Genomic DNA, 17,035 nt, shown 5'->3' with positions numbered 1-17,035 from the left:
GCCTGCTGTTGGGTCAGATTTGAGCCATTTTAACCTCGAATTACATACAATACATACATACATACATATCGTCTCCTTGCAATAATTATAATAGTCTTCCTGGCTTAATTTTTGTTTATTCATTATTCCTTATGTATTTATTAATTATTTGTCATTTGTCTAATTCCTTGTTTTATTTAGCCTCGGTATTTAACTAAGCATTTTTTTTTTTTTCACTTTCTGACTGTGGCCCTTGCAATGAATGGCTTAATTGTTTATTTACTGTTCCTTACGTGTTTATTGATTATATGTGAGTTATTTATTTGATATTCATGATTTTTTTTTTAACTTCGTATTTCTTTATATGATAGTTTTATCTTTTCGTGTTTTCTGGCTTAAGTTTTGTTTATTACTCCTTGTTTGTGTTATTAGGTGTGTCATTAATTATTTGTCTTATTTCTCGTAGTTTAATGGATTTTTTAGCACTTTAATTATTAGAGTTCCTCACCAGTCATTTTATGAGAGAGAGAGAGAGAGAGAGAGAGAGAGAGAGAGAGAGAGAGAGAGAGAGAGAGAGAGAGAGAGAGAGAGAGAGAGAGTCTAAATGAATGATAAAAAAAATAATAATCAGTTACAGTATTTTATTTATAAACAAGAACAATTCATGATAATAATAATAATAATAATAATAATAATAATAATAATATTTAAATACAAGGAGGAAAATGTGTAATAATAATAATAATAATAATAATAATAATAATAATAATAATAATAACAATAACTGCTTTTATCTTACTCACACAGATAAATAGTTTTATAAATAGTTTATTGACCATAAACATTGTGTACATACACACAAAATTAAATAGAACAGATAAAAATTTCAAAATGTAGTCAGTGACACACAGAAGACTGGTGACAAAACCTACTAAAGCCCATTAAATGATTGGGTGTCTCAAGTTTCCACATCATCAGTGGAACACTGCTTCTGAGCACTCAGGGATGGACAAGCTTTTCATGGCTTGTGTGAATGGAGACAAGACGTGTAGGGGATTTATTTGTTCTGTTTTTTCTTGTCCTACTCTCTCTTCCTCCCTCTTGACTCTTCCTTTGCTTCATCCTACTCTTTCTCTTGCTCATTCTTTCTCTCTCTCTCTCTCTCTGGACTTTTCAGACATAGCTCCTTATGATTTTTTGGCAATCCCAAACCTGTTGACAGTATCCTTATCTGAGAGCCAAGGAGACCATGCAGAATGTGGCAGCATACCTATCATTGGTTGCAGAAGCGTTTGAGCAGTGGAGTGATGGATGATTGTAGGAATGTGGTGGCACTGCTATCCACCATGACATTCATCCACATAACAGAACCATCTCACATGGTGCATTCAGCCTCAGGGAGAGGAACCTCTGTAGCCTTGGGCAGTAGCCCTTGGTCAGGTTTGCTCCAGAGTCAAACCTGCTTACCATCCGAGAATACCTTGGGAGGAATGAGGAAGCCTTTTGCTCTGAACCCATGAAAATTGTTCAACCCTATAAGGGAAAAATATGAATGTTGAACAAATTGATGAGAAATGGAAGGATTAATGGGCTAAGTGTGTTGGATTACAGAGGGCTTTCTTTGAAGGACATTTTGAATGATACCATAATTTTGGCCCTTAGCCCAAGGTTGGATACTTCTGAACCGTTCTTGCATTTTTAAGCTAAGTAATATAAAATGCTCAATTAACAAAGGAAGGATAATGAAAAGATAAAACAAATCAGGAATTATATCAATTCATAGCTTTATCATAGTTCTAAGTCATAAATACTACAAAAATTAGTCAATCTCTTCAGAAATAATTATAAGATAAGCTTTAATAATAAAAAGTATGTATAAATAGATGAAATGTTGTCACCTTCACCAATGCCGGCTTCTTGTTATTCAGCACATGCTTGTGCTTCCTGAACACCGGTCTCATACTGGATAGAGACAGTAATGTATGGAGGTTTGATGCAATACAACATTTTATATAAGGATAAAAACTTGCATAAACTTCCTGTTTGTGTTTTTCTACTAAGGTGCAATTATTAGGTGAGCATTTGCAACTTCCTACACTTAAACCATAACATCCCTACTACAGTGGCTCAGAGCCACACCATCACTTGTTGCTTGTCCACTAGTAAATAAGTTTTTTGTTTGTTCATTCTCATTCCTTCCCTATTTAAAACATCATTCCATCTTGTCATGGCCTCTTGAAGATCTTGTTGGCTTCCTGTCACGACAGCGACATCGTCTGCATAGGCCAGCATGATCTCTTTATCCTCCCTTACACACACTTCCTTCAGGCATCTGTCCATGTATATAATGAATAGCAAAGGAGAGAGCATCAATTATTCAATTATTCAATTATTCCTCACACACACACACACACACACACACACACACACACACACACACACACACACACACACACACTATTGTAATGCACATTTTCATAATCACCACTGAATCATCATCATCATCATCATCAATATTTTTTATCAATAATATTAACAGTATTTATATATGTACATAGCATTACTATTATTACTACACACACACACACACACACACACACACACACACGTACATACACTCACCTCTCGGCAGGGGTGGTGGGGAACAGGAGGAGGAGGAGGAGGAGGAGGAGGAGGAGGAGGAGGAGGAGGAGGAGGAGGAGGAGGAGGAGGAGGAGGAGGAGGAGGAGGAGGAGGAGGAGGAGGAGGAGGAGGAGGAGGAGGAGGAGGAGGAGGAGGAGGAGGAGGAGGAGGAGGAAGAGGAGGATTAACACTGTGTGAGTGACTGACAGACTGACTAACTGACTAACTCACTAACTGACTGAATGACTGACTAACTGACTGACTGAATGACTGACTAACTGACTAACTGAGTGACTGACTGACTGACTCACTGACTGATACATACATACATACAGACAGACACAAGTACACAAGAATAAAAAATAAAATACATAACTGAAAAATCATTGCAATACACAGACAGACAGACAGACCAATGACAGAAAGACAGACAGATGGAGACAAACTAAACAGATAGATAGATAGTGAAATGACCACACAAAACACACACACACACACACACACACACACACACACACACACACACACACACACACACACACACGCACGCACCTGTTGAACATAGTAAGCTGTGGCACCAGGTTCAGACGGCCGCTCTACACAGCCTCGGACGCCTCCTGTGCCAACTCCTTGCATCGAACGAACCTGTGTAGACATGAAAGTAAGCAAGCAAGTGTTTATGGCTAATTATAATACTCAATATGCCAGTATCATCTCCAGCATCACCATCTGCTCACCACTGGGGCCTCTCCTGGGGAGAATTAGGAGAGTGAGAGAGGGGAGGGAGAGAGAGGGAGAGGAGAGGAAGAGAGAAGGGGAGTCTTGGAGATGGTTTGGGGTGAGTCTGGGATTGTCTGGATACATTGGTAATGAGAGAGAGAGAGAGAGAGAGAGAGAGAGAGAGAGAGAGAGAGAGAGAGAGAGAGAGAGAGAGAGAGAGAGAGAGAGAGAGAGAGAGAGAGAGAGAGAGAGAGAGAGAGAGAGAGAGAGAGAGAGAGAGAGAGAGAGATAGAGAGAGAGAGAGAGAGAGAGAGAGAGAGAGAGAGAGAGAGAGAGAGAGAGAGAGAGAGAGAGAGAGAGAGAGAGAGAGAGAGAGAGAGAGAGACTGTGAAAGGCTGGAAGAGGCTGTGAGAAGTTGGGATGGACTGGAAGTCTTGGGGACAGTTTGGGGTAAGTCTGGAATGGTCTGGATACACTGGGAATGAGATAGAGTGAGAGAGAGAGGCTGTGAGTGGCTGTGAATAGCTGGGAGAGGGTGTGACAGGTTGTGAGAGGCTGAGAAAAGACAGTGAGAGGGTGGAGAAAATAATGGGAAACTGGAAAAATGAAAAGGAGAGATAGAAAGAGACACACAGGTAGACAGGACACACCTGTAGGAAGGGCTCCTTAATATCCCCTTATCAGCTGGAGGGAGGGCTACAGGTAATAATCTTTTCTTCTTCCTTATCCGTGCCTCCTCCTCGTCCTCCTCTTCCTTTTCCTCCTCCACCTCGTACTCCGGAACTGGCGACCCCACCACCGGCACCTCCGACATGGCCTCCTGCGGGATTGGTAAGGTAGTTAGGGAACTGTCTGAGTTAGCGTGTGTGTGTATGTTGGTTAAGTTTGGTTAAGTGTTAAACAAAGAATGGTATTTTATATTAATTTCAATATTTATCTACTTATTATCTGTATTTTGAAGATACATGTAGCATTTGAACTGTAAACCTTTGTAATTGTCTGTCTCCTGCACACCCAGCTCCTCAACACCCCTGTGCCTGCAAATGGGTCACTGAACATTAAATAAACTTGTCTCAGTCCCCTACATACACACAAGTGGCTGGCCAAACACTGCATCAACACAAACAATGGATAAACAGTGGGAATCTGCTGGTCTGAGTCCCCTACATACACACAAGTGGCTGGCCAAACACTGCATCAACACAAACAGTGAATAAACAGTGAGAATCTGCTGGTCTGAGCCCCCAAAAACACACTAGTGGCTGGCCAAACACTAGATCAACACAAACAGTGAATAAACAGTGGGAATCTGCTGGTCTGAGCCCCCAAAACACACAAGTGGCTGGCCAAACACTAGATCAACTCAAACAGTGGATAAACAGTGGGAATCTGCTGGTCTGAGTCCCCTACATAAACACAAGTGGCTGGCCAAACACTAGATCAACACAAACAGTGGATAAATAGTAGGAATCTGCTGGTCAGAGCCCCCAAAACACACAAGTGGTTGGCCAAACACTGCATCAACACAAACAGTGGATAAACAGTGGGAATCTGCTGGTCTGAGTCCCCTACATACACACAAGTGGCTGGCCAAACACTGCATCAACACAAACAGTGAATAAACAGTGGGAATCTGCTGGTCTGAGTCCCCTACATACACACAAGTGGCTGGCCAAACACTGCATCAACACAAACAGTGGATAAACAGTGGGAATCTGCTGGTCTGAGTCCCCTACATACACACAAGTGGCTGGCCAAACACTGCATCAACACAAACAATGGATAAACAGTGGGAATCTGCTGGTCTGAGTCCCCTACATACACACAAGTGGCTGGCCAAACACTAGATCAACACAAACAGTGAATAAACAGTGGGAATCTGCTGGTCTGAGTCCCCTACATACACACAAGTGGCTGGCCAAACACTAGATCAACACAAACAGTGGATAAACAGTGGGAATCTGCTGGTCTGAGTCCCCCTACATAAACACAAGTGGCTGGCCAAACACTAGATCAACACAAACAGTGGATAAATAGTAGGAATCTGCTGGTCTGAGCCCCCAAAACACACAAGTGGCTGGCCAAACACTGCATCAACACAAACAGTGGATAAACAGTGGGAATCTGCTGGTCTGAGTCCGCTACATACACACAAGTGGCTGGCCAAATACTGCATCAACACAAACAGTGAATAAACAGTGGGAATCTGCTGGTCTGAGTCCCCTACATACACACAAGTGGCTGGCCAAACACTAGATCAACACAAACAGTGAATAAACAGTGAGAATCTGCTGGTCTGAGCCCCCAAAACACACTAGTGGCTGGCCAAACACTAGATCAACACAAACAGTGAATAAACAGTGGGAATCTGCTGGTCTGAGCCCCCAAAACACACAAATGGCTGGCCAAACACTAGATCAACACAAACAGTGGATAAACAGTGGGAATCTGCTGGTCTGAGTCCCCTACATAAACACAAGTGGCTGGCCAAACACTAGATCAACACAAACAGTGGATAAATAGTAGGAATCTGCTGGTCTGAGCCCCCAAAACACACAAGTGGCTGGCCAAACACTGCATCAACACAAACAGTGGATAAACAGTGGGAATCTGCTGGTCTGAGTCCGCTACATACACACAAGTGGCTGGCCAAATACTGCATCAACACAAACAGTGAATAAACAGTGGGAATCTGCTGGTCTGAGTCCCCCTACATACACACAAGTGGCTGGCCAAACACTGCATCAACACAAACAGTGGATAAACAGTGGGAATCTGCTGGTCTGAGTCCCCTACATACACACAAGTGGCTGGCTAAACACTGCATCAACACAAACAATGGATAAACAGTGGGAATCTGCTGGTCTGAGTCCCCTACATACACACAAGTGGCTGGCCAAACACTAGATCAACACAAACAGTGAATAAACAGTGAGAATCTGCTGGTCTGAGCCCCCAAAACACACAAGTGGCTGGCCAAACACTAGATCAACACAAACAGTGAATAAACAGTGGGAATCTGCTGGTCTGAGCCCCCAAAACACACAACTGGCTGGCCAAACACTAGATCAACACAAACAGTGGATAAACAGTGGGAATCTGTTGGTCTGAATCCCCTACATAAACACAAGTGGCTGGCCAAACACTAGATCAACACAAACAGTGGATAAATAGTAGGAATCTGCTGGTCTGAGCCCCCAAAACACACAAGTGGCTGGCCAAACACTGCATCAACACAAACAGTGGATAAACAGTGGGAATCTGCTGGTCTGAGTCCGCTACATACACACAAGTGGCTGGCCAAATACTGCATCAACACGAACAGTGAATAAACAGTGGGAATCTGCTGGTCTGAGTCCCCTACATACACACAAGTGGCTGGCCAAACACTGCATCAACACAAACAGTGGATAAACAGTGGGAATCTGCTGGTCTGAGTCCCCTACATACACACAAGTGGCTGGCTAAACACTGCATCAACACAAACAATGGATAAACAGTGGGAATCTGCTGGTCTGAGTCCCCTACATACACACAAGTGGCTGGCCAAACACTAGATCAACACAAACAGTGAATAAACAGTGAGAATCTGCTGGTCTGAGCCCCCAAAACACACAAGTGGCTGGCCAAACACTAGATCAACACAAACAGTGAATAAACAGTGGGAATCTGCTGGTCTGAGCACCCAAAACACACAACTGGCTGGCCAAACACTAGATCAACACAAACAGTGGATAAACAGTGGGAATCTGCTGGTCTGAATCCCCTACATAGACACAAGTGGCTGGCCAAACACTAGATCAACACAAACAGTGGATAAATAGTAGGAATCTGCTGGTCTGAGCCCCCAAAACACACAAGTGGCTGGCCAAACACTGCATCAACACAAACAGTGGATAAACAGTGGGAATCTGCTGGTCTGAGTCCCCTACATACACACAAGTGGCTGGCCAAACACTAGATCAACACAAACAGTGAATAAACAGTGGGAATCTGCTGGTCTGAGCCCCCAAAACACACAAGTGGCTGGCCAAACACTAAATCAACACAAACAGTGAATAAACACTGGGAATCTGCTGGTCTGAGCCCCCAAAACACACAAGTGGCTGGCCAGACACTGCATCAACACAAACAGTGAATAAACACTGGGAATCTGCTGGTCTGAGCCCCCAAAACACACAAGTGGCTGGCCAGACACTGCATCAACACAAACAGTGAATAAACAGTGGGAATCTGCTGGTCTGAGCCCCCAAAACACACTAGTGGCTGGCCAGACACTGCATAGGCACAGATGGGGAGCTGGTTTGGCCTGACAGCACCCTCCAGTATTCATGTAAATTCTGGCTACCATTTGCAATTCTATTTTGGGGAGCCACACCTCAGAGAGTCTCTTTTATTGAAGTTTTGTCCCCCCCCACGGCTGGCTGGCCTACATAACAAAATAAATAGATAATGTTTTTTTTTGTCAGTTAGAGGACTTTTTCATCTCTACCTGTTGAAATAAGATTATCTCGGAAAGTTTAAAAATGATGCATTACTACTACTACTTACCCTGAACAATACCTCATCCTCAGCATCAGAGGACGGCCCCTCCCCCTCCTCACTGACTAACTGTTGTTGTTGTTGCAGTTGTTGTTGTAACAGAATCAACCTCTTCCTCTCCCTCTCTCTCTGACGTGCCTCCCTCCTGGCCTCCCTCTCTCTCCTCCTCCTCTCCTTCCTCTCCCTCCTCTCTTGCTTCTCTCTCTCTCTCTCGCTGCTGCTGCAATCTCTGGGTCCACCATGTCCTCGTTGATCCTCGGGATTTGCTGCAAAAGGAGGGAGAGAGTGAGTGAGTGGAAGTGGGAGAGAGGATGAGAGAGAAGGGTAAAACTATTATTGTAAGAGAGAGAGAGAGAGAGAGAGAGAGAGAGAGAGAGAGAGAGAGAGAGAGAGAGAGAGAGAGAGAGAGAGAGAGAGAGAGAGAGAGAGAGAGAGAGAGAGAGAGAGAGAGAGAGAGAGAAATATGTAGCAGTAATAATAATAATAATAATAATAATAATAATAATAATAATAATAATAATAATAATAATAATAATAATAATAATAATATCAAACATTCTCTCTCTCTCTCTCTCTCTCTCTCTCTCTCTCTCTCTCTCTCTCTCTCTCTCTCTCTCTCTCTCTCTCTCTCTCTCTCTCTCTCTCTCTCTCTCTCTCTCTCTCTCTCTCTCTTTCTCCTAGTGCAACCTACACTCATAAATTATTTCTTGCCCCAAAAAAGCTAATTTGGAATAAGACAAACAGTAACAAGTCCGAACATAGCAGTGGATCTTAAACTCCTAGAAACTGGAGACATTACTGTATTCCAGACCTTGGCGTTTGTATACAAAGCTCTTAATACAAACACAAGAGACACGGGCTCATGATATTCAGTTAAGACAGACAGGTAACTTGAGGACACCCTTCTGCTGAACCTCCCGTGCCCAACAGAGTGTCGTCTCACGAGGAACCAAGCACTGGACCCGGCTCTCGGACACAGTTAAAAACAAACCATTACATTCCTTTAAATTACTGATAAAACAACACTTAACAAGTAATTATTCATTGTATTTATTAGTTTTCAAATTGTAATCAGCTCTACTATTATAAACATATGTAATTGTTTGTAATTTGTAATAGTTATTATTATTATTATTATTATTATTTACTTTTGTTATTGATATAATTCTTTTTTGCATGTATCTATAATTTGATTGGGTTAAAGTTATGAATTACTTACTAAATAATTATGTACTGTCTTTTTCTTTTTTTTTTCATGATAGCTGAATAAAACACTGGTCTTAAACCTTAGTGTAAAATATTCATTAGTCCACAAAGACCTTGTGCTCCATGGACTGGCCGATCACATATCAGAATGTCTATATACCAGTCTGTCTGTATATATTAACACCAATATATATCATTTAATCAATCAATCACTCTGTAAGGAAAATATAGACAAATAAATACAATAACAACAGATGTATATACACTCTCTCTCTCTCTCACCTGCTGAGGAGGGAGATAAGCCAAGCCACAGCTAACCCAGGTGTGTGTGGCCCACCTCCACCTCCCATCACCCCCGCTGGCAGCACCGCAGGGGGGCAGGAGGGGGTGAGGGATGACTGGGCAGGGGTCACAGGGAGAGGGGTGGCTGGGGCAGGGGTCTGGGGCTGGGGTCGGGGGAAAGCCTGGGACTCCGACCACTTGCATGACCCGACCAACTCCAACGACTTCTGCCCCTAATACCTGCGTGTTGTCAGCTGGAACAACCTGAGAGGAAGGAGGTGCTCAGAAGTAGTAGTAGTAGTAGTAGTAGTAGTAGTAGTAGTAGTAGTAGTAAGATTGATTTTCTATCTCTGTCTCTCCTTTCTGTATGTAAAAAACTTTCTCTCTCTCTCTCTCTCTCTCTCTCTCTCTCTCTCTCTCTCTCTCTCTCTCTCTCTCTCTCTCTCTCTCACCTGTATGACATTCCCTGCCTGCACTATCATGGGGAAGTGGGGCTGCGGGGCTGAGGCATCTTGGGGCAACACCTGAAGCATGTTCCCCATTTGAATAACCCTTGTTGTGGCGGTGGTGGCAGTGGTGGTGGTGGCGTCAGTCCCCTCGGCTGCATCGTAAGGTACTGGAACTGTTGGGAGGAGGGGGGTTAGTTTGGGCGGCCACGCCCCGGGGACTTAGCCTTGGGAGGAGAGCGTGCCCAAAGGGGGGCAGGGACCGGTTCTTGTAGGGGCTGCGGGCACACGCGGGAGGGCGGCCCTGGGGAGAAAGCTACTAGATTCGTTCAAAGCATATCTAAACCTAACAGAACACTATTTACAAATAAACCCACCTGTTATAATTAGCTTGTGCAACAGTTTGAGGGCGAAGGTAAGGAGTGAGGAGCCACTGCTTACAGGGATAGCCACTGTCCCCGGGAAGGTAGCATCCTGCAGGTACATGTTGTTCCTCAAACATCAGTTTGAGTGCTGACTTATCTAGTATTCTTGCATCGTTGACTGAGCCAGGCCACCTTGCCACAATGTCAAGAATCTTATAGTGAGCATCAAATACTACTTGCACATTTATGCTGTGATAGCGTTTCCTGTTCACATATACATGTTCATCGACATGAGGAGACACAATTCTTATATGAGTACCATCAATCACTCCCACAACACCGGGAAACTGAGTTACTTGCATGAACTCTGCCTGTTTTTGCTGCACTTCACGCTGGGTGTGAGGGAAAGCCACGAACTGGCAGATTACTTCTGGGTCAGCCAGTGCATCAATTGTCTGTGATATTGCACGGCTGATAGTGGGCTGCGTTGTTCCAAAATCATCACAACTGCACTGTTGCATTTTTCCTGTGGCTAAATATCGTAATATGATGGCCACCATCTCAGGGGTCAAGGCTCTATTTCTTTCAGTTTTACTTTGCAGCTTGTCTCTCACTATATCAGTCACTGCAACAATACCAGCACGGTCCAATCTGAATCTTTTCAGTAACTCAGCATCGTCGTACTCAGCGAAAATATCTCTTCTCACTCTGTAGGTGCGCCGCTGACGTTGTTGTGCCGCCTTCCTGCTAACGGCTGGGTTCATCATGCTCTAAATAAAATTTCCACCTACCTTTAATAATCTGCTGGAGGTAACTTGTGGAAAGAGAAAGAAAAGTGCATTATTTTTATGCAATAATATTTTTAATTTTTGAACTTGAAAATGCAATATACTTTAATTCAGAGATTTAAAAAGTGAACATACGTTTTAACCCAGCGGGTGCTGTAAACAGTACGTTGGCGGTTCACACCAGTTCAGAAGTAAGGTATCTTAAATTGCACTCGACAATGTTGTGAATACTTTAAAATGCTTGAAGCCATACTTGATGCCTTCCATAACGTGTAAAGTAAGAAGTTAGCCTGTGTTAAAAAGTGGTGATCCCTGCAGATTACCAAGGCATCCAGTCTCCCAGCAAGTGCCAAGAGGCATTCATTCAATGCTCCGCTGACACCAATTTGCCCAAAGGTATGCATTATATGTGGAAAGTACATTACGTACGGTGTAGAGGTGGTTGTCTAGTGATATAAATGGTAAGGTGGTGGTGCTGGTGATTGTGATGGTACTACACTGTTATTACCGTATGTCAGTATATTGAGGCTTGATATCACTTTTATTAATGTGCCAGTATTTCATTACCTATCTTATGAAATAACACTAGCTCTTGATATATTCTTTTCTACAAACCTTTAACAATAATTGAAAGGTTTTTTTTAAATTGAATTCAATGCCTTTTCTTATTGATGAAAATAGGAAATAATTATGGCTACCACTGGCTAGACACGCCATACCTTGCCTTGAGTTTAGGTATGGTTAGGTTAGGTTTGATATGGTTGGGTGTAGTTAGGTTAGTTTTGGGTATGGTTAGGTTACAGCAAGTACAGTTAGGTTAGTTTGGGTGTAGTTAGGTTTGGATGTGGTTAAGTTAGTTTAGGTATGGTTAGATTACAGCAGGTATGGTTAGGTTAGTTTTGGTGTGGTCAAGTTAGTTTAGGTATGGTTAGGTTACAGCAGGTATGGTTAGGTTAGTTTTGGTGTTGTTAAGTTAGTTTAGGTATGGTTAGAACCTTGGACAAAAAATGAGGAACATCACTGAACCAAAAGATTTTTATTTATTTATTTATTTATTTATTTTATTTATTTATTTATTTATTTAATTTTCTTTTAATATTTCAATGAAAATTAGCAGTATTACTTATATCTGTCAACTTTCCAAGAGGGTTAGAGAATGCCTCAAGCCATTTGTAAGATAAGATTACACGTAAATTGCTTGGTTTAAGAGAAACTGGCATGTTAGTAAAATGAATCTTTACTGTCATGTGAATGAATATTTATAAATGCAAAAAGTTTAAATCTCCAAGAACAACCTGTGTTTTACAGTAATGTGGGTAGCCCACATGGGACCCATAAAGTAGCCCACAAAACACCCACATGCCTCCCATTATCCAATGTTGGCTGGGTATATATATATATATATATATATATATATATATATATATATATATATATATATATATATATATATATATATATATATATATATATATATGAGGAGGCAGTAGACATCTGCCTAAATGAATAATTACTACCAGTGAGGTCTAAAGCACTGTTCAGGGGGTGCTGTGAACTTATCATTAAACCCAGCTGTGACCTCGCTGAACGTTTCCCTTTGTGTCTCACAACACAAGGGGGCAGTCATAGCCTGCCCTCTAAAGACAACTCTCTTCCTCCACACAAAACTACAAGCACCTAATAACACACACACCCTTCACTCAAAAATTTTAAAATCATCGTGGGGACTCCTACACCAGCCTCGTAGTCCCCATCTGGGGAGGGGACCATAAATGTCCCCAGGTCAGACTGCCTTTCTGTCAAAGACCCTAAGTGTCTTGACACCCCCCCTCAACTTTTTCTTCATTAACTTCTGCAACATTCGCAGTCAAAGATCTAATTTTCAATCTGTAGAACACCACCTCTCCTCTTCTAAACCTCATCTTCTTTTCCTCACTGAAACTCAGGTGTCTGAGGCAACTGACAGTAGCTCCTTTTCTGTTCCCTCTTACTTTCTCTATCCTCATTTTCAGTCCAAAGCTGGATGCTGCGTTTATGTGCGCAATGATTTAACCTGCTCTCGTGCCCACGCTCTTGAATCTTCTGAGTTTTCCACCATCTGGCTACGACTACAGAGTCACTCTCATACTAAATTTATCTGTGCTGTATACCTCTCACCTAACTCCTCTGATTATAAGAAATTCTTTAACTACTTAACTTCCAAAGTGGAGCACATTCTGACCCTCTTCCCTTTTGCAGAGATCTCCATTCTTGGAGACTTCAATGTTCACCACCAGCTTTGGCTTTCCTCTCCCTTCACTGGTGAACTAGCCTACAACTTTGCTATCCTCCATGACCTAGAGCAATTGGTGCAACACCCTACTCGTATTCCTGACTGTCTTGGAGATACACCCAACATTCTTGACCTTTTCCCCCAGCCTCAGCCCCAGCCCCAGCCTTTTCATCCCAGCCTCTCCCAGTGCATCCTAGCCTCTCCCAGTCCATCCCAGCCTCTCTCAGTGCATTCCAGCCTCTCCCAGTCCATCCCAGCCTCTCCCAGTCCATCCCAGCCTCTCTCAGTGCATTCCAGCCTCTCCCAGTCCATCCCAGCCTCTCCCAGTGCATCCTAGACTCTCCCAGTCCATCCCAGCCTCTCCCAGTGCATTTCAGTCCATCCCAGCCTCTCTCAGTGCATTCCAGCCTCTCCCAGTCCATCCCAGCCTCTCCCAGTCCATCCCAGCCTCTCCCAGTGCATCCTAGCTTCTCCCAGTCCATCCCAGCCTCTCTCAGTGCATTCCAGCCTCTCCCAGTCCATCCCAGCCTCTCCCAGTCCATCCCAGCCTCTCTCAGTGCATTCCAGCCTCTCCCAGTCCATCCCAGCCTCTCCCAGTGATAATAAAGCAATTTGGATTTAGGAGAGGGAGATTGTGTTACAAACTTACTGAGTTACACTTAGATCTATAGAAAACTGTTATCAAATGGCATATAACATAAAATGTTATATGCCATAATTTATTATGGCATATAACAGATTATTATTACAGATGCCATTTCTTAAAGAAATGGCATCTGTTTTTTTTTTTTTTTTTTATTCTCTTTCTCTCTCTCCCTCCCTAAGGCAGTGCTCCTCTTACAAAGGAAAAATAAATAATTAAATAAAATAATTAATTTACAAATCAAGGGCTGGATTTGTGTCTGTGGAGGCCTGTGAGCAGCCTGAGTGTGGAGGCCATCTACCTGAAATATTTATATTAATATTTTTGTATCTGTATTCCATGCAGTTTTTAATACATATAATATATTATAGTGAAAGGAACATATTTATTTAGTGTAAATGAAACAAGTGGTTATTTTGATAGTAATAAAAAAAATATTTAGTTCATAGAAAACTAGTGTTTGATTAATTTAAGTTTCTTTCACTTACAGAATATTTATGTGGGAGACTCCTCAGATTGTGGAGACCCCAGATTGTGGAGGCTCCTGGGCAGCTGGTCTTTTTGTGGACTCCTAAATCTGGCACTGAACAAAATTCTCTCTCTCTCTCTCTCTCTCTCTCTCTCTCTCTCTCTCTCTCTCTCTCTCTCTCTCTCTCCTCTCTCTTTCTCTCTTTCTCTCTTTCTCTCTCTCTCTCTCTCTCTCTCTCTCTCTCTCTCTCTCTCTCTCTCTCTCTCTCTCTCTCTCTCTCTCTCTCTCTCTCTCTCGCTCTCTCTCCTCAACTCTCAGCCACTGGATGGTATATCAGTTCACACAGCAAGAAGCCAAGGACCCACCGAGGCTGTCACTTGGAAGAGGTCATTGTTGTTGCATCCAGCATCCCAGCCTGACTGCCTAGACAGGTCCCGCAGGTTGCTGAATGGCAGAGGTGCAGGCTGCTCCACAGCAAAATGTGAGACCAGTGTGGCAGAGTATGATGTGTACACAATGAGGGACACACTGTAGCCAACCCAGTAGATTACCCGTGCTGCACTGCTGATTGGGTAGGTGTTGGAGCCTGCAGGAGGAAGAGGAGGAGGGAAAGATGCCATGAAAAGGCAATTTTAAGACATGGAGGATGATACAAAGGCAATTTAAAATCTTTGAAAGTAACACATCTTTTTAAATTAAAAAATGTAGAAAAGACCATTTTAAAATGTTTCAGAGATGAAAATGCAATTTAAGAGTTTTCTCATCATTTCTAAAAGATTTATATCTCATATCTTACTAAGAAAACTGTTGATATCATCATATGAAGAGAACTACTGATAAAATTAAATACATTACTTGATATCCATATCAGTCATATTAACACCACTTGCTTATATTGCTCATGCCAGAACTAATTCAAGTTAATATCAGCTCAATTATGAAAATACACCAGGTATCATGTAAAGTTTCCCAGTTTTAAATCTATCCTTTAATAACTGTCTTTCTGTATTCCCATCTTATCAAACATTAAACACCACTACCCTTGCATTCAACTTAGTCTCATACCCCAACAGGTCCTCACCCTGCTGTAGGAGGGCTGGCAACATGTACCAGCCATCTTACCAAACACTAAATGCTCCAACACTTGAACTGACCAGTCTTACACCTCAACAGGTCCTCACCTTGTTGTAGGAGAGCTGACAACATGTACCAGCCAGCAGCAACTCCCATGCTAACAGGCTTCTCCCCCGTGGGTATGTAGCACCTCTGGAGTCGCTCGATGAAGAAGAGGATGCTGGCGAGTCCTGTCGTGTTAGCCGGGATGCGCCGGTACAGAGCTGTGTCCGTTGGGGTTGTGTAGGCAAGCATCTTCTTGGCAAGGTCCTCGTGGGTGGCCGCAAACAGTTTACGGCTGTGGGATGAGAACTTGTCTTGTGAATGTGACGTTGGGGTGAGTGTTAATCTGATTTTGTGTTACTATGTTCTGTGGGGAGTGGGTGTTAATGTGATTTTTTGTTAACTGAATGCTGTGTCTGACCTCCTGAGGTGTAGTATGGTGGGCCACAAGATTGTCCCTTTCCACTAGGGCCTGACAGATGATATTAAGAGTGTGAATGTGTGTGTGGTGCCTTGTTTGGGCCATTTTGTGTGTGATTGCCAGCCTGATGTATAGACAGCTAAATCGTTAATAATAATGAAGTTAAGAGTGTGAATGTGTGGTGATTTGTCTGCGGTGTCTTGGGGAGGATTGTTGGCCTGGTATATAGATAAATAGATTAGAATTTGGATTAACAGTGTCAATGTTGTATGTGAGTGTATAGTGTAGTGTCTGGGGCACCCTGTATAGGACTGCCAGCCTGGCATATAGATAGATCAATCTAATTATTTGACATTTCATATTCTGAACATTTTGCTGATCCAATTAATCTGTTAAGGGAGCACTTTGTTCAACATCTTTAAAATATTATTTGATCATCACCTGTATCTCTCACCTGATGATATAGATAGGCTGGGTGTAGGTAACAACTTTCAACCTCTCCTCAGTGATGGACAATTCAGAGACAGTGAGGTCAGCTTCCCCTGACTGCAGAGCTCCTACCGTGCCCGTCCACTCGTTGCTTGAGCTGTCCTTCAGTTTCCCGTAGGCATAACCTTCCAGTACATTGAAACTGACTCTGTACAAGAGAGAGAGTGGGAGAAAAAATAGTGTTGTGTATTGAGGGAAAGAAAATTTCTGTCTTGTCTTCTCTATTTAGGGAAAGAAAAGGAAAAGGGCAAGTAGTGTCATATGCATGGAGGAAAAGGAAAATTATTCTCATATGCACTGAGCAAAAAGGAAAAGTACTGTGATATGTACTAAGGGAAAGGCTCGGTGTACTGAAGGGAAGGAAAAATACTGTTGTCGTATTTATTGAGGAAAAGAAAGAAATACTGTCGTATGTACATTTTTTAATTGCTAGAAAGAAAAGTGAAATATACATTTATATGTATAGTTTATTTTTCATATCAGTCACAAGTATGGATGTTTGTTTCCCTTCTTTTTTTTCACATGTACAGCTACCTCCTCAAATAGCATGTATTTTCAAAATTTCAAGCTGCTGTGATGATGAAAAAAGCCTGAAAGAAAAATGACAAGGAACAAAAAGTAATGAGAATAAGTTTTGTGGCAACTATTCATTAGATGTCACTTTTTCACTCCTCC

At 42.4% G+C, this 17,035-nt stretch overlaps 1 protein-coding gene and 1 long non-coding RNA gene across 3 annotated transcripts; both read right to left on the bottom strand.

Moving 5' to 3' along the window:
• Positions 1 to 606: 606 nt before the first annotated feature.
• LOC135089886 (uncharacterized) lies at positions 607 to 10,929 on the bottom strand. 2 transcript variants are annotated; one of them, XR_010261670.1, is made up of 7 exons: positions 10,175 to 10,929; positions 9,804 to 9,973; positions 9,352 to 9,615; positions 7,873 to 8,129; positions 3,972 to 4,141; positions 3,154 to 3,246; positions 607 to 2,311 (listed from the first exon to the last, which is right to left on the bottom strand). It is a non-coding gene; the product is annotated as an uncharacterized LOC135089886 (long non-coding RNA). The 2 variants fall into 2 exon arrangements; XR_010261669.1 differs by having other exon boundaries at positions 9,804 to 10,929.
• A 3,743-nt stretch (positions 10,930 to 14,672) lies between these two features.
• Positions 14,673 to 16,779, bottom strand: LOC135089477 (glutamate receptor-like). The gene is made up of 4 exons (XM_063985058.1): positions 16,766 to 16,779; positions 16,326 to 16,508; positions 15,516 to 15,745; positions 14,673 to 14,920 (listed from the first exon to the last, which is right to left on the bottom strand). Exons 1-4 carry the CDS (start codon positions 16,777 to 16,779, stop codon positions 14,673 to 14,675), a joined length of 675 nt encoding a protein of 224 aa, XP_063841128.1.
• Between the last annotated feature and the right edge of the window lie 256 nt (positions 16,780 to 17,035).

The sequence above is a fragment of the Scylla paramamosain genome, chromosome 33, assembly GCF_035594125.1.
Source record: "Scylla paramamosain isolate STU-SP2022 chromosome 33, ASM3559412v1, whole genome shotgun sequence".
NCBI classification, from domain to species: Eukaryota; Metazoa; Arthropoda; class Malacostraca; order Decapoda; family Portunidae; genus Scylla; species Scylla paramamosain.
This window is presented reverse-complemented; position numbering and strand designations above follow the sequence as displayed.